At 41.2% G+C, this 25,326-nt stretch overlaps 1 protein-coding gene across 1 annotated transcript in view; it reads left to right on the top strand.

Annotated features, from left to right (window-relative positions):
- LOC310960007 (microtubule-associated serine/threonine-protein kinase 1-like) overlaps positions 1 to 25,326 on the top strand; it is a gene marked incomplete at both ends in the record, with an annotated part of 58,750 nt that overhangs the window by 30,376 nt on the left and 3,048 nt on the right. Inside the window, 20 exons of the mRNA XM_083931581.1 lie at positions 3,189 to 3,264; positions 5,487 to 5,559; positions 8,396 to 8,556; positions 10,382 to 10,457; positions 11,311 to 11,520; positions 13,550 to 13,651; positions 14,876 to 15,008; positions 15,099 to 15,166; positions 16,499 to 16,575; positions 16,679 to 16,887; positions 18,301 to 18,439; positions 18,597 to 18,729; positions 21,213 to 21,378; positions 21,488 to 21,589; positions 22,858 to 22,980; positions 23,298 to 23,407; positions 23,544 to 23,704; positions 23,843 to 24,102; positions 24,208 to 24,432; positions 24,520 to 24,749. Of these exons, the coding sequence (XP_083787707.1) occupies positions 3,189 to 3,264; positions 5,487 to 5,559; positions 8,396 to 8,556; positions 10,382 to 10,457; positions 11,311 to 11,520; positions 13,550 to 13,651; positions 14,876 to 15,008; positions 15,099 to 15,166; positions 16,499 to 16,575; positions 16,679 to 16,887; positions 18,301 to 18,439; positions 18,597 to 18,729; positions 21,213 to 21,378; positions 21,488 to 21,589; positions 22,858 to 22,980; positions 23,298 to 23,407; positions 23,544 to 23,704; positions 23,843 to 24,102; positions 24,208 to 24,432; positions 24,520 to 24,749 (2,834 nt within the window). The remainder of the gene's footprint in view (positions 1 to 3,188; positions 3,265 to 5,486; positions 5,560 to 8,395; positions 8,557 to 10,381; positions 10,458 to 11,310; positions 11,521 to 13,549; positions 13,652 to 14,875; positions 15,009 to 15,098; positions 15,167 to 16,498; positions 16,576 to 16,678; positions 16,888 to 18,300; positions 18,440 to 18,596; positions 18,730 to 21,212; positions 21,379 to 21,487; positions 21,590 to 22,857; positions 22,981 to 23,297; positions 23,408 to 23,543; positions 23,705 to 23,842; positions 24,103 to 24,207; positions 24,433 to 24,519; positions 24,750 to 25,326) is intronic.

Below are 25,326 nucleotides of genomic sequence, written 5' to 3'. Positions count from 1 at the left end.
CGTAGAGTGACATCACACCTCAGCTGTCACCTTGTCTTCTTCATTTGTTTTATAAGCTTTTGTATCACTAAGATTCCAAAATATTAATCAAAGAAAGACATTTTCCCACAGAATAACAAGTTTAAGGTTACTACCTCTTTATCGGGGAGCGTACCTATGTTCCTCGGGTCCTATGTTCCCCGCTTTGTATGAGACCGGGGAAAATAGGACCCTTTTTAAAAAAAAAAAAGGGTCATATGTTACTCGCTTTGTATGTGACCTTTCTTAAAAAAGGATCCAATGTTCCCCACTTATCACAGAAAGGGTCCTATGATCCCGTTCTGTTAATTTTTCCAAATTCAGTGCCGAAACCCAAGGCAAATAAGACTCTAATCCTACCCTCTAACCCTGACACTAACTGTAACCTCAAGCCCTAACAAAATGCTGAATTAATCAGCGAAGGCAGAGGCTTATGCAGACCCATAGGACCCCTTTTGCCCAAAAGGGGGACATAGGACCCGGGGATCATAGGGATGACCCCGTTTATTGGGGTATTTGAACTGAAATTGGTTAAATAATCATAATAGATTCAATTTGACATTTTGTGACCTATGCTTATATACTTTTGTTGCTGAGAGTCAGATGAGAAGATTGATAACACTCTCTTGTCTGTACGCTAAATATTAAGCTGGTTAGCTTAGCTTAGCATCCGGCTAGCCTAGCTTAGCACAATGACTGGAAACGGGGGAACATCTAGCCTGTCCAAAGGAAACATAATCCACCTACCAACACATTAAAAGCTCACTAATTAAAACGTTACTTCTAGGTTTTTTTTCTTATTGTTATTTTTTGCACGCCCGTTTTTGTACACCAACGTTTCCAGGTCTTTTGCTAAGCTTACCAGTATATTTACTGTACAAACATGAGAGCGCTATCAAGTTTCTCATCAACTGTCAGCAAGAGAGTAAATAAACTATTCTTTCGGTGGAGTAATACTGTTGGATATGAAACATAACCCCATGCAGATGGATTTGACTTTGTTAATCCATAAGAAAACACTTCTGTCCTTTGTGTCTTCGTGTAAAGCAGGGCTATTCAGTTAGTTTGGAATGGGCACCGGTTGATGAAAATGATCCAAAATGAGGGGCCGAAAAATATGTCTCGAAAAATATGACCCTCACAATAATAGCTAGAGATACTATAAATCACTACGACATAGGAGTGCATATGTTGTCTTTATGTCATCAAGGAAAAGAGTAATAATAGGCCTAGTCAAAGGGCAACTACCTTTTCAAAAAACATTCTTTATTTTATAAACACCGCTGTTAATCAGACGTGTAATGTAACTAACTACATTTATACTTTATACTTGAGTATTTTCTTTTAATCCTACTCCATACTTCTACTCCACTACAATTCAGTGGAGATATTATACATTTTACTCCACCACATTTATCTGATTTTAAGTTACTGGTTACTTTACCAGTTAAGTATTTTTGCACATGAAACATAATGGGGGTTTATACATCAACCTTTAGTTTTTTCAAAGTAAAAAGGAACATTGTGGTGGTGATTTTACCATGGATTTAACCAGGTGGAAATGATAGCAAGAACAGGCGGCAAGCGGTGCAGAAACTGAGAAATCAATTTTATATAGTGGGTTTTTCTGAGTTTAAGGTGTGTAAATCCTTGGTTTCTGTATGGTGATTAGGAGCGTGATCACACTGTCCTTTTGGCCGCGGCCAAAACCGGTTTTTCAGCTAAAGTCTAGTACCTTTAAGTAGTGTGAGCGCACCCGCTCCGCGCTCAACTGGGGCCAGCTGGCCCTCCACGGCCCGCTTGAAATAGGTGGGCTTTAGCGGAGCCGTTTGCACATGTACGAGCACGAGCGTGCGCATGTGTACGAGCACGAGCACGAGCCCTACGGCAGTAGCGTTATGTCCGCCTGTTCGGACATGTAAATAGAAGGACGGACCATGCGCGGACATTTAACAACAACAACAATGGCGGTGAAAGGTTCACGTTGTGTTTACTGCAGATTTGGTCGGATGAAAATATTCAAAAACAGTCGACAAGACGCACAAAAACTCCGAGGTCTATGGAAAGATTTGTAAACAAAGCCACACACACGCGATCAATGCGTGTGACGTGTTACAGCGTGATGGCGTATGGACAGCAAGAAGCATTGGCCGTGGCCCAGGCAGTGTGAGTACAAACGGGGCTGGGGCGCGGGGGGGAGAGGGAGGGGGGACAAGTACCCTAAAGTCCGGGTCGTGGTCCGGGAGGACAGTGTGATCACGCCCTAACACTCAAGCTGTGAATAAGTGCTGGGGGGATTGTGGAGAGGGGTCAACATGAGGGTTGTAAATGGTGACATTTGGTGGTCGTAAAACATTGATAACATCTACTGGGATCATGAACATTGGGTAGTGTGTTTGTTGTTATTGTTACTGTGATGTTCTTGTGTTTGTAAGGTGCTTTGATGTGACTGCATATATGCTGAAGCTATCTGTATGCATGCAGCTTAGTAAAGACACGATTTGAGAAACACTGAGGACTCTAGAGAATTTCTTTCACAAGAAGCACGCAAAGAAGAGCGCTTTGGAGCACGCCCGTGTGCTGAGCTGTTGTGGTGAGGATGCAGAAGCACATGAAGAAAAGCCCAGCGTGTTGTGGCCACTCGTCTGGAGGAACCGTGTGGCACGAAGTCTCCCAGGGTGGAATGTGATGCGACTGTGTTGCGAGAAGATGCGAGAGAGGACAGCAGTCAACATCGGCCTCTATGGCGAGGAATGACTTTTTCACATAGGCTTCTACTCAAAGGGACAGTAAATATTCTCTCACAGGCAGGACCAACTATCTCAGTCCATTAATCAAAACACCCACAATACTGTCCCCAGAACAAGGCAGAATAAATAAACAGCTTAGGCTTCAGAGCATTCATCAGTCTAAAAATCAAAGATGATTTGAAAAAATCTGAATCAATTTCACACCCTTTTACCCCCACAAACCCTACCCAATGGTTATGAATACTCACACTGTCGTATCCAACCACAGAATCAGAGGTAGCTTTAATGATGCACTTCACAGGGAACACATGGTGAGCAAGTTGTAACTGTGCTTTTTCATAAAAGGGCTAGATTAATCTCCTCATGTCTCTCTTTCCCACTTTTGTGTCCTAATCTGTGCATGTCTTGTTGTCCCACCAGGAAGCAGCCCTCTGGACAGCCCCCGAAACTTCTCTCCCAGCAACCCGGCACACTTCTCATTTGCCTCTTCCAGAAGGTCAGTACTTTAAATAACTACATATTTCGAGCGCAATTACACGTTTGTACTCTCTCTTTTTGTTGTGCCAGAGATGTGAGAGGGACAGAAAGTGAGAAAGACAGAGTTCCAGTCAGCGTGAGACAGAGGGAAGGGAGGAGGGAGAACAAGTGAACATCAGAGAACAGAAGAGGTGTGGATCCGTTGTTGTGTGAGGTCTCACACATCCTGTGGAGCAGGGAGCCTCCCGCTGCACTTGCAGGTTCTCGTAGAAATAACAGGCTGACTCATGTAAGACAGGGCCCAGCCATTACATGAGTCAGCCTCTCTGTGTTTATTGAAGCTATATGAATGTGTCTTCACATTTGCGTTTGTAGAAGGTACTCATGTGTCTTACTACATTACAAACATCAGGCATTCATAAATACCCCTGTCCACATACTTGTGTGTTTGTTTTTTGTTGATGCTTTTATGGTTTAGACTCAGGCACCTTAATCCTAAGACTTCACCCTCAAAATGATCATTTGGCCATCAATTACTCACCAAGTGTTGCCTCCAGGGCTGTCAAGACCATCTTAATCGAGTCTGAGTCAAGTCCAAAGGAAGTCAAGATAGAGTCCAGAGCAAATTAAAATCCTGATCAAGACCATAATACACAATAGTGTTTTTCCAATGTGAAAGAAAGGAATAAAAGAAAGCATGCCTTCATTAGTCCCACAAGAGAAAATTCACTTTTCACTCTATTTATTTTTCATGTTTAAACACACACCCGAAATACACACAAACAGGATTATTGTGCATAATGCACAAACAGGTCCTATATGTATGCATTAATGCAGTTTTGGGTTTTGGTGCCTTGCTCAAGGGCAACTCGGCAGTGCCCAGGAGGTGAAATGGCACCTCTTCAGCCATCAAGCCAAATGGACTATGGACTGTTACTGCTGCCTCACATTTTGATTAAAGAGTTAGGATGGATCTATCAAAATGATTGATCCATATTCTGACATCAAACTTATCAATTGTGCAAAACTGTCACTTCATCAGTTTCTTCAGGCTTAAAAGAGTCATACACCTGGATATCATCAGCATAACGTGATAGGAGATACCTTTAAACTGGCTAACCATATGACCTATTGAAAGCATATGCAGTGCAAACAAAAAAGGACTTTGGGTGGAGCAGGAGTGACAATATTGTTGGTGGTCTCAAACAAGACTTTAGATTTCTGTTTACTGGAGGAAATAAGGTTAGTAATGTAAGATGTCCTCCTTTACAATAGTGTGGAATTCAATTAAAAGGTCTTTGTATTAGAACCAGCGTACGTGGAGCTTGGTGGATTTTCTTCTGTTGTTCAGCCCTCAGACATTTACACCGCAAACAGCGAATGGAATCCTTTAGCCAGGGGGATGAGTTGACAGAGGGAACAAGTCGCATTTTCCTTGGAACCACTATATCCAAAAGAGTTGTGTGCCAGCTTGTTGCAACTCCTTGCAGAAAGCCATTTCCTGTTTCAACATGACAATGCAACTTGCATAGCACAAAGCCAGAACTTGTCTGAGAGCCCTGACCTTAACCCAACCGACCACCTTTAGGATGATCTGCGACATGCCAGGTTTTACCACCCAACAAATGTGGCCGACCTCACTAAAGCTATTGTGGCTTCTCTGAAGCCCCTATACCATATTTAAGGGAGCCAAAGTGACTGCGGTAGGTCTAAAATAGCTGCCAGGCCATAGCATGGATACATAAACAAAGGCGAGCCTTCACTCTCATGTGTTCTATAGGCAGAGATGTATGTGAAGAGGGCCAATTAGTTATTTACCTCTGTCTCTCCTCAGTCAGACACAGTGTTGGGAGGGCTAATCCTATGTCCTCATTTATCAAATCCATCTGCCTGCCTGTCAGTGTGCAGCCGAGGCACACAGAAGCTCAATGAATGAGTGTTCTGTGCTCTCCTCACTGAGAAAGGCCCCCGGGACAAATTAGATGTCATAAGTCATTGGTCTGCTGAATGACATTTTCTCAGTGCAGCTGAAATTGAGAAATGTCCTCAAAGTATGTGAAATAGGTTGCCAGGGTTTTTCTTACAGTCAATTGTATTATTTTCACAGAAGATTTATACTGTTTTCTCAGGCTCTGGCATATTAACAATTAACACAACATAGCTAAGCTTATATGACCTGAATTTTATGGGAAAATATATGCATCAGGTTTTAAAATGATCTAACATTTGTGTTCTCTGCAGAGCGGACGGACGACGATGGTCTTTAGCATCTTTGCCCTCTTCTGGATATGGCACCAACACTCCTAGCTCAACGGTAAATAACCCTCTTTTCCTCTTTTAAGCAAGTGATTTCCAACCGCAGGGGTTTACTTAGTCATGCAGTTGCTGGGGGGTACATAGCTCAACCTACAACTAAACTCAAGTAACTCAACTCAAAAATTTAAATTATGATATAATTCAGAAATATACCCATGTTAAGGAGTAAAGATAAATAGCCAAACATATTGGCAAATTGCTGTAATACTGAGCTTTACAATATTTGAAATAAGCTATTAACCTGGGTCAGTTGACTTTTGCATGGAAATTATTGTTAGCTAAAAGTAACAAATATTTGAAAGTTATCCAAAAGTATTGAAACCGTTGAAAAGGTCAGCTTAAACTAATAGATAAAACACTTAAACAGTGGGCTATCATGAAACAGTTGAAATTGTTACCTAAATTAAGTAACAGTTAAAATAGTTACATAAAAGTAAAAAAAACTAAAAAATAGTTAGCTTAAACTAATGTATAAATGGTTGAAATAGTGAAGTAAAAGTAACAAAAGAATTGTTAGCTAAAGGTAGTGAAACAGATCAAATAGTTAGCTAAAACTAATGGATAAACCACTGAAATAGTAAGCTACATTTGAAAAAAGGAGACTATTAGCTAAAAGAATGGACACAATTAAGTAAGGCTAAATAAAAATAATGAAACAAAAGAAGTTAAGCTAAAAGTAATGAGATGGTTAAAATCGTTAGCTAAACCTAATAGATAAATGGTTGAAGTAGTTAGCTTATAGTTACAACACAACTGTTAGCTAGAATGAACAGACAAATGACAGAAAACTGAAAGCCTTTGCCACTCCATGCAGCAGGCCTAGTATGTACTTAACCACTGGCAATTCAGATGTATCCACTTGAGTGTAATTGGTAAGTTTAAATAACATCAAGTCTAGCATAAAATCCATTCATAAGAACACATTTGAAACATGTCTGGTGGTGTTGGTAAAGGTGTACTTGAGCTCATGTGACTGTAGGGGTATGTCAGGCATAAAAGGTTGGGGACCAGTGAACTTAATTACAGTAATTAGCACAGATATCATCTCTAAAGCCTCCTTTTGCATCCTTTGTCAGATTCTAACCATGCCCAGACTGTTTTTTCACTCCTCTGACATTATAGTGTTGTTGTTAAGGGCAAACTTCATCATGGACTCTAAGATACGGAACTTCAAACACTCACACAATACATTTAAACTCGATCCATCTCAGCATGTTGTCGCTTCTATTTCTTTCCCTGGTGCGTCTTGTTGCGTAACAGCAATGTCAGAGGCCCTGTTCTTGGAGGGAGGGTGAATTACTTGAAGGAAAAAGTGATAAGTGCCGGGCCGTGGGATGAGAGGGACATGAGAGACACGGGCTAGAGAGGAGAAATGGCGTGAGATGAGCACACTCTGTTCAACAGTATTTTTTACCACGGGCTAAATATAGCCAGATACTATCATTAGAAACAAAAAGATGTTTCATTAAAATTAATGCTCTGACTTTTATTGATGAGACTGAGCTGTGGTGCGCAGCGCTTCCTCCTCGGTTCCCTGTTCAAATAGTCCACATCCACTGAATGACACTGCCGTTTCATGAAAGGTTAAGGTACCAGATTCTTAGCTCAAAGGGAGACTTAGACATTTTTGGCTTAATGTTTATTTTGCTCTCTTGCCAACAGTTAGATGAGAAGATTGACCCCACTCTTATGTTTGTACGATAATGAATCTACTGCTAGCAGCCTGTTAGCTTAGCTTAGCACAAAGAATGGACACACGGGTAAAAAGATAACTTAAAAACACAATGTGTTGCTTTCACCCTTGTAAACACTGCCTTATTAAAGACTTAGCCTCAATGAGACAAAAGTTTTTAATAAAATGTTGTTTGCAAAGTTATAATTTGTTGTAATTATACGCACTAACAAGAACATAACCATGTCTCTCCACTCGGAAATTGATTTAGAGTTTGTTAAATTATGAACATTAACAGTAAAATGACACCTAGAAATGTACAACACACTGATAGCTTGCATGCTTGACTGCAAAATCATATTCATATGTAGGACAGAAGAGAAAGTGACACCTACAGAAACACCAACTTAAACAAGAAAACAAGTAAAAAGATGTCACAGTTCTGGTGATGCTTTGTGGGAAAAGCAGTGCAAAATGTTACTGCCACGAGAAAGTTACCAAGAGAGTGGAAGTTTGTTTCTTTAATAGAGAAACGGACAGGTAGAGCAAACTCATCACAATCAGGAGAAAGAACTGGACATGCATGAAACGGAGAAATCGAGTCTCCTCCACTCTTGTTCCAACCTGCCTTTTAAGTCTGACTGTTTTCAATCAGACTGTCACCTGTAATTGATCAGTGATCGATCTTTCAGTTAACAAAGTAAGTGGAGGAGGTCCAGGTCTCATTGCCCTGATGAAGGCGAGACAATTTGTCAGTGAGATTGATCTGGTCTGACCCAATGGTTCACTGGACACCTCCTTTAACATTTCAATTCTCAATTTGTCCTCAGTGGTGTCCACAATGTTTCTGTAATAAGTCATCTGTTAGTGGCTTCACTTAGTATCCTACACTTAGAAGCAAATAAATAAGGGGGCAGTTGTTGCTTGACATGAGTTTTGTCAGATTGTCATGAATTTTCTGGCATTGTGTCTTTTTTATCTGTCCAACTGCACTTGCTCTAATATTCTCTTTTCCTATCTTCATCTGCCAACTTCTCCCTCTGCTTCCCCTCCTCTCCCTTGTCCTCCTAATTCCCCCCCCCCACCCTCGTATGCTTTCTCTTCCTCCTACACCCTTTGCCCTGCCTCCGCTCCTCCTCCCCTTTCTCTTCCCTTGTTCCAGTCCTCCAGCTCCTCTCAAGAGCGGCTGCACCAGCTGCCTTTCCAGCCCACCATGGATGAGCTCCACTTCTTATCCAAACACTTTGGCAGCACCGAGAGCATCACAGATGATGATGGGGGCCGCTGCTCTCCCCACATGCGCCCACGCTCCCGCAGTCTCAGGTCAGCAGCATCAGCAGTACCACCACCACCATGAGATTAAACAGTGCTTCAGCTGCCCAAAAGCACTATCCTCTTTTAAAAGGACTCTCTCAAAGCAGATTTACAGGGGTCGCCCTGCTTGAGCTTGTTTTTGCTTTTATATAACCTGAATATTCCTGTTTTAAAGCTAACACGTCTGAACTATGCTTAAAATGTCATCAGCACCTGAAATGAGCTAATAGATAGTTAGTACTGTATGTAGGCTTTATCAAGACAAGGCATCGTAGTGAGACCATACTTAGAAAAATGTGTAATTCTTGGTTTGGTATGAGTAGCTGTTTGCTTTGTACAGGCCAATATTGAGCCTCATTATGCAAGTGGGACTCTTTTAACAAGAAGAAATAACACACACTCGAACTTGAATTCATCATTAAAGCCAGTAGTTTATGTGAGCTAATGTTATAATGTTGGCAAACTTTATTGCCCTATAAAAGCCATTTTGCTGCCTTCATGACCTTTCCCTACTTGTTCTACTTTTAAACGATGCTTTAGTATTGACATTCTCTATTCAGCAGAAGTGACATAGGATGAATTCAAATGAAATTTAAAAACTGTTGCCTTTCCTCACTTAAAGGTTAAATATGTAGAATCTTTATTAAAAGCTATATTTTTAAAAAAAATTGAGTTTTCCAATCCTGAAGCTGCTTCGGAGCCTCAGTGAAGGGGGCGTTATTTGTCCCAGCAGCTGAGTGAGCGGAGACGGGCAAAAACCAGAGTCAATATAGGTCAAGCATTCACTCCATGGACTGAGAGAAAGGAGAGAAACACCATTCAAACACACACCCACATGGCTACATTTCTCCTTGATCGCTAACATCACTTTCATCTTTACTTAGCTGGAACAGCTAATGCTAATGGCTAATGTTAACTGTCAGTCAAAGTCCTCTAATCCTTGTTTTTATGCTGCGATTTGCAGGAGGGTCGGGTTCAAACAGGTTCAAACAGACTCCGGTCTCCTGTAGGCTACTGGGCCGGGTCTGACCAACCTGCCAACCCGACTGCTGGAATTCTTTTTTTGTTCTTGTGACCACGATCTTGAGACGCTAGATGGAGATGTTCTGCTCATTCTTCATTTTCAACCTTGAGCTTTAATTAAAATTTCTGGACAAAAAGTCAATAAACTAACTCAGTTATGTCATTTTCAAAGCTAACTTAAGATTGCTAACATAAGCTAATAATAGCTACTTAATAATAATAATAATAATAATAATAAGCTAGTGCTTACTTCAATTTTTAAGAAGGGGAAGTGTATGTGTTATTTTTTCGAAGTTAGTTACGTAAGCATTGTTTCCACAGAGCAGTCGTGTTCTGTTCAGTTAGTCACACATAACAACGGTTATTTTTTGCGTTTCCATTGTCAAAAATGTGGGTTGGTACCAAAAGAACCGTTCCCTTCTGTCCTGTTTTTCGCCCCCCCTCTGTTGAGGTACCTGCACACTGATCCTATACTAAACGGTGGAGCTAAAAACACTGCAGTCCGCTGATTGGTGCAAACGTTCAAGTGAACAGGAAATAGACCGAGAGCTAGATGCAGCTGTAGATCTCGTGTTTACACAATTCCAAAGGTAGGCTACTGTACCGAAAGCGTGATGGAAACACGGCTATACACATTTATATGATGAGTTGGTCTTGAGGTCTAACCTCTCTTTTTATGGGATGATTTTGAGTGCTTATCGAGTCTTAAGCATAGTTCAGACATGTTCTTTCTTACACAGGAAGCATTTTCTCATCAGTCTTATCTTATGTTTGACTGTATTCAATGTTTTTGTGATTTCTGTCCTCACAGCCCAGGACGCTCCTCCTCCTGCTATGACAATGAGATAGTCATGATGAACCATGTGTATAAAGAGCGCTTTCCAAAGGTGAGACACACACACACACACATACACACACACACACACACACACACACACACACACACACACACACACACACACACACACACACACACACACACACACAAAGCTGCTTCGTGACAATAATAATATGCCATAAAAACTGAGCAAATCCTTAAGCCTACAGAGCATTAAACCAATCTTTCAAGCCACACAACGTTCTAATCCTATTTAGTCTGAGCTCATATTTTAGAGAAATAAAAGGGGGATATAATTTATGATTGAACATGTTCAGAGATTTGTGTATAACAAATACACAGTAAACACACTCATAACCAAAACACAAACACAGCGATAAGAAAATAAAGAATAAAAAGTGGAGCCATGGGGGCTGCAAAACATAAGCAAACAAGATTATTTGGCACTGCCAAGTCACAATAAGTCCACCCTGTCTGAAAGAACATTTTAAGTTTAGTCACTGCCATACTGCCACAACTATGAAGTGTGAACTATTTTGCTGATTTTTTCTCTCTTTCACTTTTTTTGGTTGGGTTGAGGTTGGTATCAAATGGGCTAACGCTGCCACAGAGATAACAACAGAGCCTTAGGAAATTGGCCATTAGAGTTAAGAGTTAATTTGAGGTAAAAGCTCTTTCTCACACAAGTCAAACGATGTTGCATTGAAGTCAGTGTAAAGCAGCAGAGCCAATCTGTCTTAGCCACAATTGCCTTCTGAACCTTCAGTCACATAATCCTGGGTCTTTTAAAATTCCCTATTTTCCTGCACTTCATTTCTGATGCTTCTACTTCCACTCCATATGCTCACCATCTCTTTCTCTCTGCCCTGACATTTTGCTCCCCACCGTTCATCCGCTGCCAGGCCACAGCACAGATGGAGGGAAGGCTGGCCGAGTTCATCCAGGCTTTCTCTCCTGAAAACGTTCTTCCGCTGGCTGATGGAGTCCTCAGCTTTATCCACCATCAGATAGCTGAGCTGTCCAGAGACTGCCTGGCCAAATCCCATGAGGGCCTCATCACCTCTGTCTACTTCTTTGAGCTGCAGGAGAACCTGGAGAAGCTCCTTCAGGATGTGAGTTCAAAAGACATAATGCCAACAAACTCATGTACGACCAATAAAGAACTGGCTGCCTTTAGTAAGGGCCCCCATATATGGCAAGCTGTCATGTATCAAAAATATCAAAAGCACAGAATTACAGTCTTAACCTGTTCCACTCCACTTGCCTTTTCCTCAGGGCATGGTAAAAGGCCAACGGTAAATGCCACCTAGAAATAGCTTATATCGTTTGAAAGGTGAAAAACTAAAGATTCATTTGAGCACTGTGTGTCATAAATCTGTAATAGACACCGTATTTTGTTTAGCCATCTATTCATAAGTTGAGTATTTAGACTGTATAAGGGCTCAGAGCAATATTATAGAAGTATGGGATGGCTATTCCTGTGCTCAATTATTCGTCATAAGTTGTTACACAGATTTGGTTCTGAATTTAACAATTTTGTATCACTAAAGAATCGATAAATACTGTCAAAAACAGACATGGCATAGAAAAATACATGCTGTAATTTGACATAAAAACACTTCTGACATTTGTAGATTTTTCTGTAAGAATTGCATTGTTCTGTGATGGGATGACGATCACCTGTGTTGTGTAAAGTTCTCAGAAACCTCCTTGTTGTCAGTATCCATGGAAACCATCCATCCTCTGAATGCTCCAGGTCTCTAGTTTGTGGTTGTAAAGTTTCCAACCAGTGGATTGCTTAGTCTGGGTAGGGAATGAGTCCTTCCCCCAAGTGAAGGAGTTCAAGTACCTCAGGCTCTTGTTCACGAGTGAAGGGACGATGGAGCCTGCATTAAAAGGAGCCAGTTGAGGTGGTGGCTGAGGCACGTCCAGCAGGGAGGAGGCCTCAGGGAAGACCCAGGACCAGGTGGAGAGATTATATCTCCGCACTTGCCTGGGAACTCCTCGGGATCCCCCAGTTAGAGCTGGTGTTCAAGTTCATGCATGTATTTTGTGTTTCTCCTTGAACATGTTTACATGCTTTAATAATAAAAAAAAAACACTTTATTTTTCTCGTACCGCTCATAGCTGGTGCACCCTCTGTCTGAGATGCTCTGCTGCAGCGTCTCTCTCTTTTAAACCCTCCTCGAGAAAAAGCCCAGTCTGATGTGATTGGTCAGACTTTTCCTGGTCTTCTCCCCGTTATGTCTCCATACTACTGCTGTTAGCATGTACAGTAGCTACATGCCGTTAGCAGTGGACTGTGGAGGAATACAGCAGCACTTTCTACCATCAGAAATCACAAATAACACTTTCTAAACCAAACACAACAGAACCAGACATGTTGCAGCAGGACTGTGATACTAAATTAGGGAGCAATGAACAACACAAGCAGCAAATATTACAGCTTTGTCTGCCATTAGCAAGTGGCTACATGTAGTAAACAGCAGCGCATTCTACTGGAGCTGTGCATGCTTTTCCCGGAGCAGATGATACCCATAAACACTTTAACTCATTATTTGAGACTTTGGTCATGAATCATGAATGACATTATAACAATATATACATGACAGAAAATAAGGAAAATCATAATAGATCCACTTTAAAAAAATATTTCTCAAGAGAATCAAAATATATATATCATTTTGGAATTGACACAAACACTGATATCATATTAGCACTAGCATTAAAAAGCTTTAAATGATAACGTTACCCCAGGGTTTATTAGCAAAACAGAAATACTGTGCATGTATTCTCTGCTGATTGGGGCGATGCCTTTGGTGGGACGAGGTGGATATGGCTGTGCTAAATGGAGGCTAATTGTGCTCAGAGCAGATAACAGGTATCAGGCAATTACATCAGCAGCCTCATTTTGACGGCTTGATTAGATAACCGTGATTACCCTGGTTCCAGTTTTGGTTTGATCGTATCAGCTGTGTTTTTCATGATCAGATATTCTCATATGTCACAGTTTTTTGAAGCCTTTGTTACTCTTTGTGTATTTTGTCCATCTTTTAACTGACTGTTAAAGTATGTGGGATCTGTTTCAGATGGCTTGCATAAATGTTAATGCATATCTGTCTGTCTGTCTGTCTCTGTCAGGCTTTTGAGCGTTCGGAGAGCTCCGAGGTGGCCTTCGTCACAGAGTTGGCGAAGAAGCTTCTCTTCATCATCTCCCGACCTGCCAGACTTTTGGAGTGTCTGGTAAGATGAAATCCTATCCTACTGCCATGGTCACAATCCTTAACCAGCACCACCCTTCATTAAAGAGCGTTTCACAGTACACAACTGTATTGTGACTTAAGATAAATTGATTTCCTTCAGATAAACATGGTCACAGACATTCATTTGATAGCCATTAAAAGCACTTAAGCACTCTGATGTTACACAGCGGAGGCAGAAAATCGAAACAAGCAAACACTGACGTAAAAGAGACGGTCCAGTCTGTCTGGATGGCGAATACATTTGCATTTAGATTAAAATTTGCCTTGCCACGGTACGACTAATACCAGGCGGCGGCCCCCTGCTGCTGTGACGCAGACCGTGACCATGGTGCGATTTAAAGCTGGAGGATGTCCACGTGTGTGTTTGTGTTTGTGCGTGTGCATGTGTCTGTCTGTTTGTTGCTGGTTGTTTGTCTGGGTTGATGTGTGTGATTGTGTTTTATAACTGTCTTGTGTCCCACTCAATGAGTCATGCTACAGTTTTTCCACACATTTTATGATTACGGGTGACAGCTGAAACAGTGACATGAAGAATTGATTCGTTGACGTAATTCCAGCCCAGTTTCCTGCATATCGCTGCAGTTGGATTACAATATGTGTGACCCATTGCACGTCTTAACATTGTTAGTAACATTTTGAACCAGCAGCCCGGTTCAAATATTCTTTGTATTTTGATACTTTCTCAACCACACGTAACTTGTGGTTGTGTATGTGCTTAAAATGTCCTATCACAGGTTTAGAGTGGCACAAATATAACCCCATACCATACCCTATTTGTTCTATTTCTATCGTCTTTTGCTAACTAATGATTTGGGCTGATTTGAATGAATGGTATATGTTTAGACAGAACGTAAACTTTGTAAATTGTAATGTTCAGTGGGACATCAGTCCTAAAGTTTGTCTGTGGATTTACCATGGTCTCTCCTGAGGCTGAGAGCAGGCTTCAGTTATGGTGTCGTCCGGAAACCTTGGCAGTTCTGGCATTTTGGTTCTGCAGTGAATCATCAAACAACTGCTAAAAGCAGCCTTGGTGGAAATATGGTCTGATTTACATTTAAACCAGCTAATCTAGAAGCAATTTCTCAAGCAAAAATTCAGTCACCCCGAAGAGTCTTTTTAATCAGTCATTTAATGTAATACATTAAGTGTTACTGGACCAGTTCCAGAAACTTTGCACCTGATGACACCATGTTGTGGTTTCCAGGAGTTTAATCCTGAGGAGTTCTACCATCTGCTGGAGGCAGCAGAGGACCACGCTAAGGAGGGTCACTTGATGAAAACGGACATACCTCGTTACATCATCAGCCAGCTGGGACTGACCAGAGACCCTATTGAAGGTGAGAGAAACTTTGTACAACACACAGATTGAATAAATCAGCGGATAAATGAACTGGCCGCTGATTTGAACAGAATATTTTTGTCATCAGAGATGGTAAACCTGGATAGTTACGACAGCGAGGGACCGCTAACACCTGAAACAGATGACTCAACAGAGGTGAGAGCCAAGATTAACTCTCAATGTGGTGATTTCTTCAACGCTCAGCCAATCCTCACATTCATCCACCCTTTTTTTATATTTACAGAGAGACAGTATAAAGTCTGGCTTGCCAAGGCCTTTATTGCTCTCATCGAAAATGATGTCTGCTTCATCTACTAATGGCTGGGCACATGTGCTTTGAGCCATCTAATTTAACTAAGTTTTGCTGGAGCACAAAAGAAAAAACAGGATACCCCCCTCCTTGAATCTCTGGGCCATCCCCATAGCATTAGGCACGGCTCCAACTGGCAAAATGAAGCTTAGTAGGCAAAAAGATTCGATGAGAGGGAGGGGGAGACACCTTACAGTTATCTGTACAGAGGATTAAAAATCTGTGAATCAATGTAAGATAAAAACAGGCAAAGAACGCCAGACTGAATGGAAAATAAGATGGAAAACAAAACACACCACAACAGCAAAAACAAAACACGATGAAAATAGAATGGACGATAGAAACACTGACAGTCAATCAAAATCCAACCCAACCGGCTTCATATTCAAACTCTTTAATGATAAATAAAGTGTGATACTTACTGAAATCGATCAACATTTTTCTTCATATTCTCCTCAATAACAATAATGAGGACAAATAAAAGCTGAATCAAGTGTTTTATAAATGTTGTATCTGTTGTTTCTGACACTTATATGAAAGCTAATTTCAGGATTCAAGAAGCTTTACTTATCCAGAGGGAAATGATTGTGCACCAGTTTCAATACAAAGGTGGGAAAGGATCAGAGTGACAATAAGCTAACATAATCAAATCAAAATAAAGCTAACATAAATAAATCAAACAATAACTAAGTGTGACAGAGTGCAACGGACATTGTGGTTAAGCGTAGGTATATACAATATACAACAATACGCACTGTGCAGTTTAGCAGCATATTGAAATAAAATAAGTACAAACTAAATAAGTAATAAGTAATAAGGAGCAGTAAGTGTAAACAGTGTTAAAAGTGTAGCAGCATTTCCTACTGAACTAAGTTACAGTTAATGTGATGCATTTAGGAAACCCTGATGCAGAAGAGGATGTGGGGCTCTGACACAGCTGGGGCAGGCAGTGTGCTTGGCACCGCTGTTCACAGAGCGTTATCTTCATCAGTGTGGATGCTCACTTAGTCATGGTTATACAGTAGTAGTCATTACAGTTCTTGCTGTGGATGGCTATAAGAATAAGTGTTTTTTCTTGACACTTGTTAAGGGACAATATTAATGATTTATGTCATGTTGCTTTGTTTCATTCACACTGGATCACATTTATTTACAGCATTGTGATCTGTGATCCACAGGGTAAGATCAGAGCAATGAAACCACCAGAAGAAGCAGACTTCCAGACCATCAAGCTGATCAGTAATGGAGCGTACGGGTGAGTCGAGGAATTAGGACATACCTACATCACATTTTTTTTTACAAACAACACAGTGACCACAAAGTCCAAATAAAAAAATGTGCCCCTGTGTGTGTTTTAGCGCCGTGTACCTGGTGCGTCATCTAGAGACTCGCCAGCGATTTGCCATGAAGAAGATCAATAAGCAAAATCTGATCCTGAGGAACCAAATCCAGCAGGCCTTTGTGGAAAGAGACATCCTCACTTTTGCAGAGAATCCCTTTGTCGTCTCCATGTTCTGCTCCTTCGAAACCCGTCGGCACCTCTGCATGGTCATGGAGTACGTGGAAGGTAAAGCTATGTGTGTGTCTATGTATGTGTGTGTGGAGCAAACATTAATTAGCTACAGTCACTGTTATTATTGTGAACTGCAGTAAAAGGTGAGAATGGGAAGCTTGACAAGCGTAACAACAACTGAAGGGGCTTGAATGAGCAAACTATCAATTGCTTGCTAAAGGAAAGTGGGGAGTGATTACTGTATATATAGATGCTATAATTAAAGAGAAGGAATAGTGTGTCTGTGTGTGTGTGTGTGTGTGTGTGTGTGTGTGTGTGTGTGTGTGTGTGTGTGTGTGTGTGTGTGTGTGTGTGTGTGTGTGTGTGTGTGTGTGTGTGTGTGTGTGTGTGTGTGTGTGTGTGTGTGTGTGTGTGTGTGTGTGTGTGTGTGTGTGTGTGTGTGTGTGCCGACTGGTGGGAATATTATGTTTGTGGATCATTACACCGCACACAACTACACATCCAGTTATTTTATGCAGTTGTGTTCCTTGTCCTGACATCACCATTTTGCATTTACCTTTGATTTTGAGTAAATATACAGTGCTGTGTAAAAATATTTGCCCCCTTACAGATTTCTTCTGTTCTTGCTTGTTTTTGTCACACTTACATGTTTCAGATCATCAAACAAAATTTTAATATCCGACAAAGATGAGCTGAGCAATTACAAAATGCAGTTTTAAATGATGATTTCATCTATTAAGGGGAAAAAAAGCTATCCAACCCAACCTGGCCCTATGTGAAAAAGTAATTGCCTTCTAACATAATAATTGGTTGTGCCACCCTTGGCAGCAACAACTGCAATCAAGCTTTTGTGCTAACTGGCAATGAGTCTTTCACTGCATCGCTGTGGGGGAATTTTGGCCCACACTTGTGACAGAATTGTTTGAATTCAGCCACAGGAGCAAAGGAAATGCTCCTGTGAAGCTGCTCATGGCTTCAATAATTCAAATAAATCGGGGTTGGTGATGAAACAGCTCCACAAAGATCTTGCGAAACAAAAAATAAGCAGATAGACATGTTGCTGTTGGCAGCAGCTTAATTGGTGGTGTTCCAAAGTCACAGCTTGACTCCCATTTCTGATGTTGCATGCATTGTATCATTTCCTGTCTGTGGAATTCTTTGTATGCTAACTGCTACAACAGTAAACTATGAGAATTAGTATGTGGCATGGATGTGGGACACCAGCATGGCTGTAGACCTGAAAGCTTGTAACCTTGAATAAACCATGTAGAATGACACACGTCAGCACAGTCTTCATAGTCTACAGATCTGAAGTCACAAAGCGTGCACGATTGCGTTCTGTTGTGCGCGCTGCTCATCCACCTAAACTTAAACTAAAACGGTCTTGGACATCAGACACTAGGAGACATCTGTGGTAGTTGCTAAGGACAGCAGCAAGACTAATGAAATAATGAATTCTGCTGGCAGGTGGAGACTGTGCCACTCTGCTGAAGAACATTGGAGCTCTGCCTGTGGAAATGGCGCGCATGTACTTTGCAGAGACGGTCCTCGCACTGGAGTACTTACACAACTATGGCATTGTACACCGTGACCTGAAGCCCGACAAGTAAGAAGATGAGAGTTAGTTTTTATCAAACCGTTGCTAAGAGATGTTGCAAATTGTGACAAGACATTCCTAGACACTTGCTGTTTCATTGCCGTTTCAAAAGAGTATGAATAAAACTTTGCTGGTTTGGACTTAACTTTGCTGTTTTTATTCCCAGCCTCCTGATTAACTCGATGGGCCACATCAAGCTCACAGACTTCGGCCTTTCTAAGATGGGTCTGATGAGTCTGACCACCAACTTGTATGAAGGACACATAGAGAAGGATACTCGGGAGTTCTTGGATAAACAGGTATGAGCAAGACAACAAAAACATTAGAACACCTGTTGATGTGTGCGTTTCAGTGACAACCGGACACTGCACACAGGTGTATTATTTCCTGCGTGGAGTGTGTGGCACTGAAAATGACAAATGACGCTCTGTCCACTATGTGGAGCTAGAGAACACACACTAATTATATGTCATGTTGCTGTATAGGATACTGTGTGTAGACCACACCATGTACATTTTATGTAAATCAGACAGTGTGTGTAACATAAGGCTGACTTCCTGTTGTCAGTAGGAGGCACTCAGTCAATATCTGCCTGTATATGTCCTCAGGCCTGGACTCTTATCAAGCATGCAGGTTTGAGACAGATTTGACCATGTACACTGGAGCTACAACAGCTTCCTGTTTAATGGCAAGTTATTGTCCGACTTCCTTGTGGGTATAGAGTTTGGCCCTAGGTGGCTGTTTTGTAAGTCTAGATGTGATACATGTACCGACCAAATTTTGTACATGTAGGTGAAATGTGCAGCAAGACAAATTCTGTGTTGAATTTTTGAAGGTGCCACTAAAGAAGAGAATATGTCATTTCCTGCTGCCAGTAAGTGGCGTTACAACTGATTCAAAATTGAAATTGTTTTTTGGGGCAGCTGTGGCTCAGTTGGTAGAGCATGTTGGCCAGTGTCTGAGGGGTCGGGGCCTCAATCCTCGCCTTGCCCTACTTGTGTCACGGTCGTTGTGTCCTTAGGCAAGACATTTTGTAAATGTGTATGATTGCTGTATGTTGGAGGAGGTGGTCAGAGGGCCCGTAGGCACTGATTAGCAGCCACACTTCAGTCAGTCTGGCCCAGGGCAGCTGTGACTACTATCGTAGTTTATCACCACCATGTGTGTCTGTGTGAATGTATGGAACCTGGACTCTGTAAAGCGCCTCGAGTACTGAGAAAGGTGCTATATAAATCCAATACATTATTATTATTTAAGTCTGGACATGATACATATGCCCACCAAATGTCGTACATCTAGTTGAACCATAATGTAATGTACAGCGGCGACTACTTCATTGATATTTTGTAGGGGGCATTATCAAGACATTTTTTACACCGTGCACAACACTCGTAACATATTACATTTTTCACCAGATCTGATGCGTGTTTTGATGCATTTTCATGCACCTAAAAAACTGGATTCATTTGGCAGAAGAAAAATTACCCTATAGAGTTGAATAGGGTCTTCGCCAATTGATGTAGTTGGTGCTCGGGCCCTGATGATAGCTGTATACTAAAAAATAACTCCTACAAGGCGCCAAAGTGTACATAACATTTAACTTACATGCATTTAATGAAGTGAAAGTGGTTAGTAAATGTAAACTATTTCAAATTATGAAAATGATTACATATGCAATGTATCTGTAGAGAGTGTCTTTTTGGCTGTATTGCAGTGCAGACTAATTATACTACAGTATGATCCAAGTAAAGTGGAATTATGAAATGTCCTTTGATGTCTTCATCTCTGTACAAAGGTATTTCCCGTCATTGTGTGCCAGGCATAAGAAGCATACAAAAACCAGTTGGCAGAACAATAGGCCAGTATTTCCTCAGTTACTATAATCATTTCACTTTTAGGTAAGGGTTATTCTCAAGCCTTTCCTTGTGCTCATGCTTTAAATCTAAGCCTCATTATGTCTAGCGTATGCATTATGGCTGCATTCAGTGCATAGCTAACCATCTGCACATGAAAACCCTCATTGGCGCTTTCATCTTGTCTTGGCATCTCTGAGGTGATCTACTTAGCCAGGGAGAAATACGCATGCCCCACACACACATATGCTGTACACGTAGTTTTAAAGCAGGTTCGAGTCCCACCAGAGTCGTTCTTTAAAGGTTTAGGGGCGGCAGTCACACAGTCCATAGGTGACTTGGCTGGGAACTGTAGGGTTGCTGGTTCAAGTCCCTGTGTGGACCATGTATGGAGCGTGGACTGGTGGCTGGAGAGATGCCAGTTCATCTCCTGGGCACTGCCGAGGTGCTGTTGAGCAAGGCAACGAACCCCCAACTGCTCGGGGCGCTGGTCACTGGCAGCCCCCTCGCTCTAACATCTCTCCTTAATTGCATGTATAGGTCCTGTCTGTGCATGTGTGTGTGTTTCGGGCCTGTGTGTGTGACATGATTAATAATAAGAGTGAAAAAATTAAATTTCCCCGTTGCGGGATGAATAAAGTAATTCTTCTTCTTCTTCTTCTTAAATTGATATGGCTAGATGGTTTAGAATAATCTGATCGTGGGAAACTTTGTTTGATAGAATTTAATAAACAATTGAAGAAATCAAGTTCAATTCAATTCACTTCAATTTTATTTATAGTGCCAAATCATAACAAAAGTTATCTCAGGACACTTTACAGACTAGGTAAAGACCACACTCTATGACTTATTTATGATTTACATAGACCCAACAATTCCCCCGTAGAGTACGGTGGCAACGAAACCAAGTGTTGCTGTTTTTCCTTCAGGTGTGTGGAACTCCAGAGTACATCGCCCCAGAGGTTATTCTGCGCCAAGGCTATGGGAAGCCAGTGGACTGGTGGGCTATGGGCATCATCCTGTATGAGTTCCTGGTGGGCTGTGTGCCTTTCTTTGGAGACACTCCGGAGGAGCTGTTCGGACAGGTCATCACAGGTGAGGGATCAAAAGCCTAGGCCGAACGAGTATTATTCCACACACTTTTCTCTCCTCTTCACCAAAAGTGTGTTCCTCATGCCCTTCTCTCTCTCTCCGTACCCGGTAGATGACATAGTGTGGCCAGAGGGGGATGAGGCGCTCCCTCTTGACGCCCAGCACCTGATCTCCTCCCTTCTGCAAACCAACCCACTGGTTCGACTGGGCACAGGTCAGTCACCCACATTAGTGGATCTCTTTTATTCCTGGTCTCAAATGTCGTTCTTTTTTTGGTTTGGTCAGGTTAGCAACAGGCTGGAAGTTTTGGGTAACAATTTCAACCAGTTACCTTTTACTTTAGCTAACTATTTCAACCATTTACCTTTTATTTTAGCTAACTTTTTCTACCATTTATCTTTTATTTTAGCTAACTATTTCAACCATTTACCTTTTACCTTAGCTAACTATTTCTACCATTTATCTTTTACTTTAGCTTACTATTTCAACCATTTACCTTTTACCTTAGCTAACTATTTCTACCATTTACCTTTTACTTTAGCTAACTATTTCAATCATTTACCTTTTACTTTAGCTAACTATTTCAATCATTTATCTTTTATTTTAGCTAACTATTTCAACCATTTACCTTTTACTTTAGCTTACTATTTCAACCATTTACCTTTTACCTTAGCTAACTACTTCTACCATTTATCTTTTACTTTAGCTAACTATTTCTACCATTTACCTTTTACTTTAGCTAAATATTTCAACCATTTACCTTTTACCTTAGCTAACAATTTCTACCATTTACCTTATACCTTAGCTAACTATTTCTACCATTTATCTTTTACTTTAGCTTACTATTTCAACCATTTACCTTTTACCTTAGCCAACTATTTCTACCATTTATCTTTTACTTTAGCTAACTATTTCTACCATTTACCTTTTACTTTAGCTAACTATTTCAACCATTTACCTTTTACCTTAGCTTACTATTTCTACCATTTACCTTTTACTTTAGCTTACTATTTCAACCATTTACCTTTTATTTTAGCTAACTATTTCAACCATTTACCTTTGATTTTAGCTAACTATTTCTACCATTTACCTTTTACTGTAGCTAACTACTTCAACCATTTACCTTTTATTTTAGCTAACTATTTCTACCATTTATCTTTTACTTTACCTAACTACTTCAACTATTTATCATTTATTTTAAGATAACAATTTTGACCATTTATCTTTTTTAGCTCACTATTTTAACCATTTTCCCATTATTATTAGCTAATTATTGCAACTATTATCCATTATTAGTTAATTATGCAACCACTTAGACTATCCATTATTATTTGCTAAATATTTCAACCATTTGCTGAGTAGTTTTCATGTACCAATCTTAAAACAAAATGTGATGTTCAGATGTTTCACTTGACTCAATGTTTTCTTTTTAAAATTAAATCCTAATTTCTATTTTTTTAATTTCTAATTTCTGCCCTTTAGGTGGTGCTTTTGAAGTGAGGCAGCACTCATTCTTTACAGAGGTGAACTGGAACAGCCTGCTGAGACAGAAGGCGGAGTTCATTCCTCACCTAGAGTCTGAGGAAGACACCAGCTATTTTGACAGTGAGTCTACTGCTGGGGATTTCAGGCACGGGCCATATATCCCTTTGAGCTTAGGAAAATCTTATTCATTTAAAAGCCACAGGGACTTTGCCATAACACCCAAATTAAGTCGCCCACGTGACCATGACAACTACTGTAAATGTAGAAGAGTTTGTTGCTTTTCACATAGGTTAATCTGATTGCTTTTGTCTTATACATGTATGAGCCATGTCATGTTTTTTAGTACAGTAAATTGAATCAGTAGAAAGGAGCACAGAGTGAAAAATAATGCCACTGGCTACTTGCTTATTGTAAAGCTATGATATCTTCCTCACCAGCCCGATCTGAGCGCTACCATCATGTACAGTCATACGATGAGGATGATACCAACGATGATGAGCCTGTGGAGATACATCGCTTCTCATCCTGCTCCCCTCGCTTCAGCAAGGTCAGACTGGACATTCCTGTTAAAACTTGCACCCTATTTTTCTTTTTATCTACAGAGAGAATGTTTGAAGTGTTTTAAATGGCAATCAGTCCACACGCCAATGCAATGTTGACTGTCTTGTTGGGTGGGCCTGCAGGTGTACAGCAGTATGGAGCATCTGTCCCAGCTGGAGCATAAAACCTCCGGTGTGACTCTACGGGAGCACAAGGTCCCCAGGGAGGATGGAGTGGCCAAGAGAGAAAGCCTGGGCAGCTTTACCCTCAGGGACAAGAGCTGGAGGACTGGATCGCCCGAGATGTGAGTGCTGCCCACAAAAAGTCTTTATTGTCAAAACTCTAGCCAAATAGTTTCCCTGTGTATGCTATCTTATACTGACTTATACTGATTCATCGAGAATAATTCTTTACCAAAGCACGACCACCTTTCTTTTCTCAGGAAACGCTTATCGTGCTCTGAGTCCTCCTTTATTGAGAGTGACTCCAGCCCTCCATCAGGGGCCCGAAGACGCTTCTCCGCCCTCATGGATACACACCGCCTAGCCTCCCCACTGGAAGTCGACTCTGAGCTGCCTGTCCCCAACAGGCAACCTCCAGTGAAGGCCAGAGGGGCTTCCCTGGAAGGAGCCATGGGTGCCATCACCTCTCAAGGCGATCTGAGAACACTCCTCAAAGACAGCAATGGGCTTACAGCTGGAGGTAAGAAGGGATGAAGCAGCACATCACCTTGTTTGTCACCCCAAGTCTGTATTTAATCACAGCATTTCATTTTATGTTGGCTGTCATATCACCACCATGCCACTGACACGTTTTTGAGACCTGTTGATGCACCATTGCCTCCACCAGGCAATGCTGCTGTTCTGGGACTTCCAGACCCACAGGGGATCCGTGGGGCCACCACTGACCTGGTGCTGCGGAGGGTTCGCCACCAGCAGCTTTCAGCTGAAGGAGAGAAACGTAACTCACGACCAGGAACCAAAGTTATCAAATCTGCGTCTGCTACCGCTTTGTCTGTCATCATTCCTGCAGGTAAATGCACATTAGCAAATGAAATGTAAGGCAATATTTAGGAATAAATTCTGTAATGTAACCTGAACTGCATCCCTCTCTCCTCAGTGGAGCAACATGTTGCCTCCCCGCTAGCGAGCCCCATGTCACCTCGCTCGCTCTCGTCCAACCCTTCCTCTCGGGACTCCTCTCCCAGCAGAGACTACTCTCCCATGGTCAATGTTCTGCATTCTCCAATCACCATACACCGTTCTGGAAAGAAGTATGGCTTCACTCTCCGAGCCATCAGAGTCTACATGGGAGACAGTGATGTTTACAGCGTACATCACATGGTCTGGGTGAGAGAGCAAAGCCAATAATAAACATTATTTTATATAGCGAATATCATACATGCAATCAAGCTCAAAGTGTTTTTCATCAAATTGATTGAAATAAACCATCTGAAATATGTACACTAGAAACAAGAAATAGGTGCCAAACAGAAACATTGATATCCAGAGAAACAGGGAATAGAACAATGACAATAAGAGATGAAAGCAAGGCTACATAACAGTCCAAATTGAGATTTAAAGGTTGTTGAGGTTGCACTGTTTTAGTACATGATAACAAAAGGTTTCCTATTGATGCTTATTTTTCATAAACCAAAAGGAAGTTCCACTTTGACAGGTATGCCAGTGCACTTTGCCTAGTTTGAGGTCCGAAATCTCGGATTTTCCATGGCACTTGAGTGAAACAGAGCATCGGATGACAGAGAGAAAGCTTGGCAAATCCTTTTTATTCGGACCAAATAAAATAATTGGTCAGACTTTTTTCAGAAATATATGAACGCCTGGTGGATTTCTATTACATTTTAGTGTGCCATACGCTTTTTAGAGCATTATAGGATTACAGGAGAAAAGTGTAAAAGTGCCAGAA

The sequence above is a fragment of the Echiichthys vipera genome, assembly GCF_963691815.1.
Source record: "Echiichthys vipera genome assembly, chromosome: 17".
NCBI classification, from domain to species: Eukaryota; Metazoa; Chordata; class Actinopteri; order Perciformes; family Trachinidae; genus Echiichthys; species Echiichthys vipera.
This window is presented reverse-complemented; position numbering and strand designations above follow the sequence as displayed.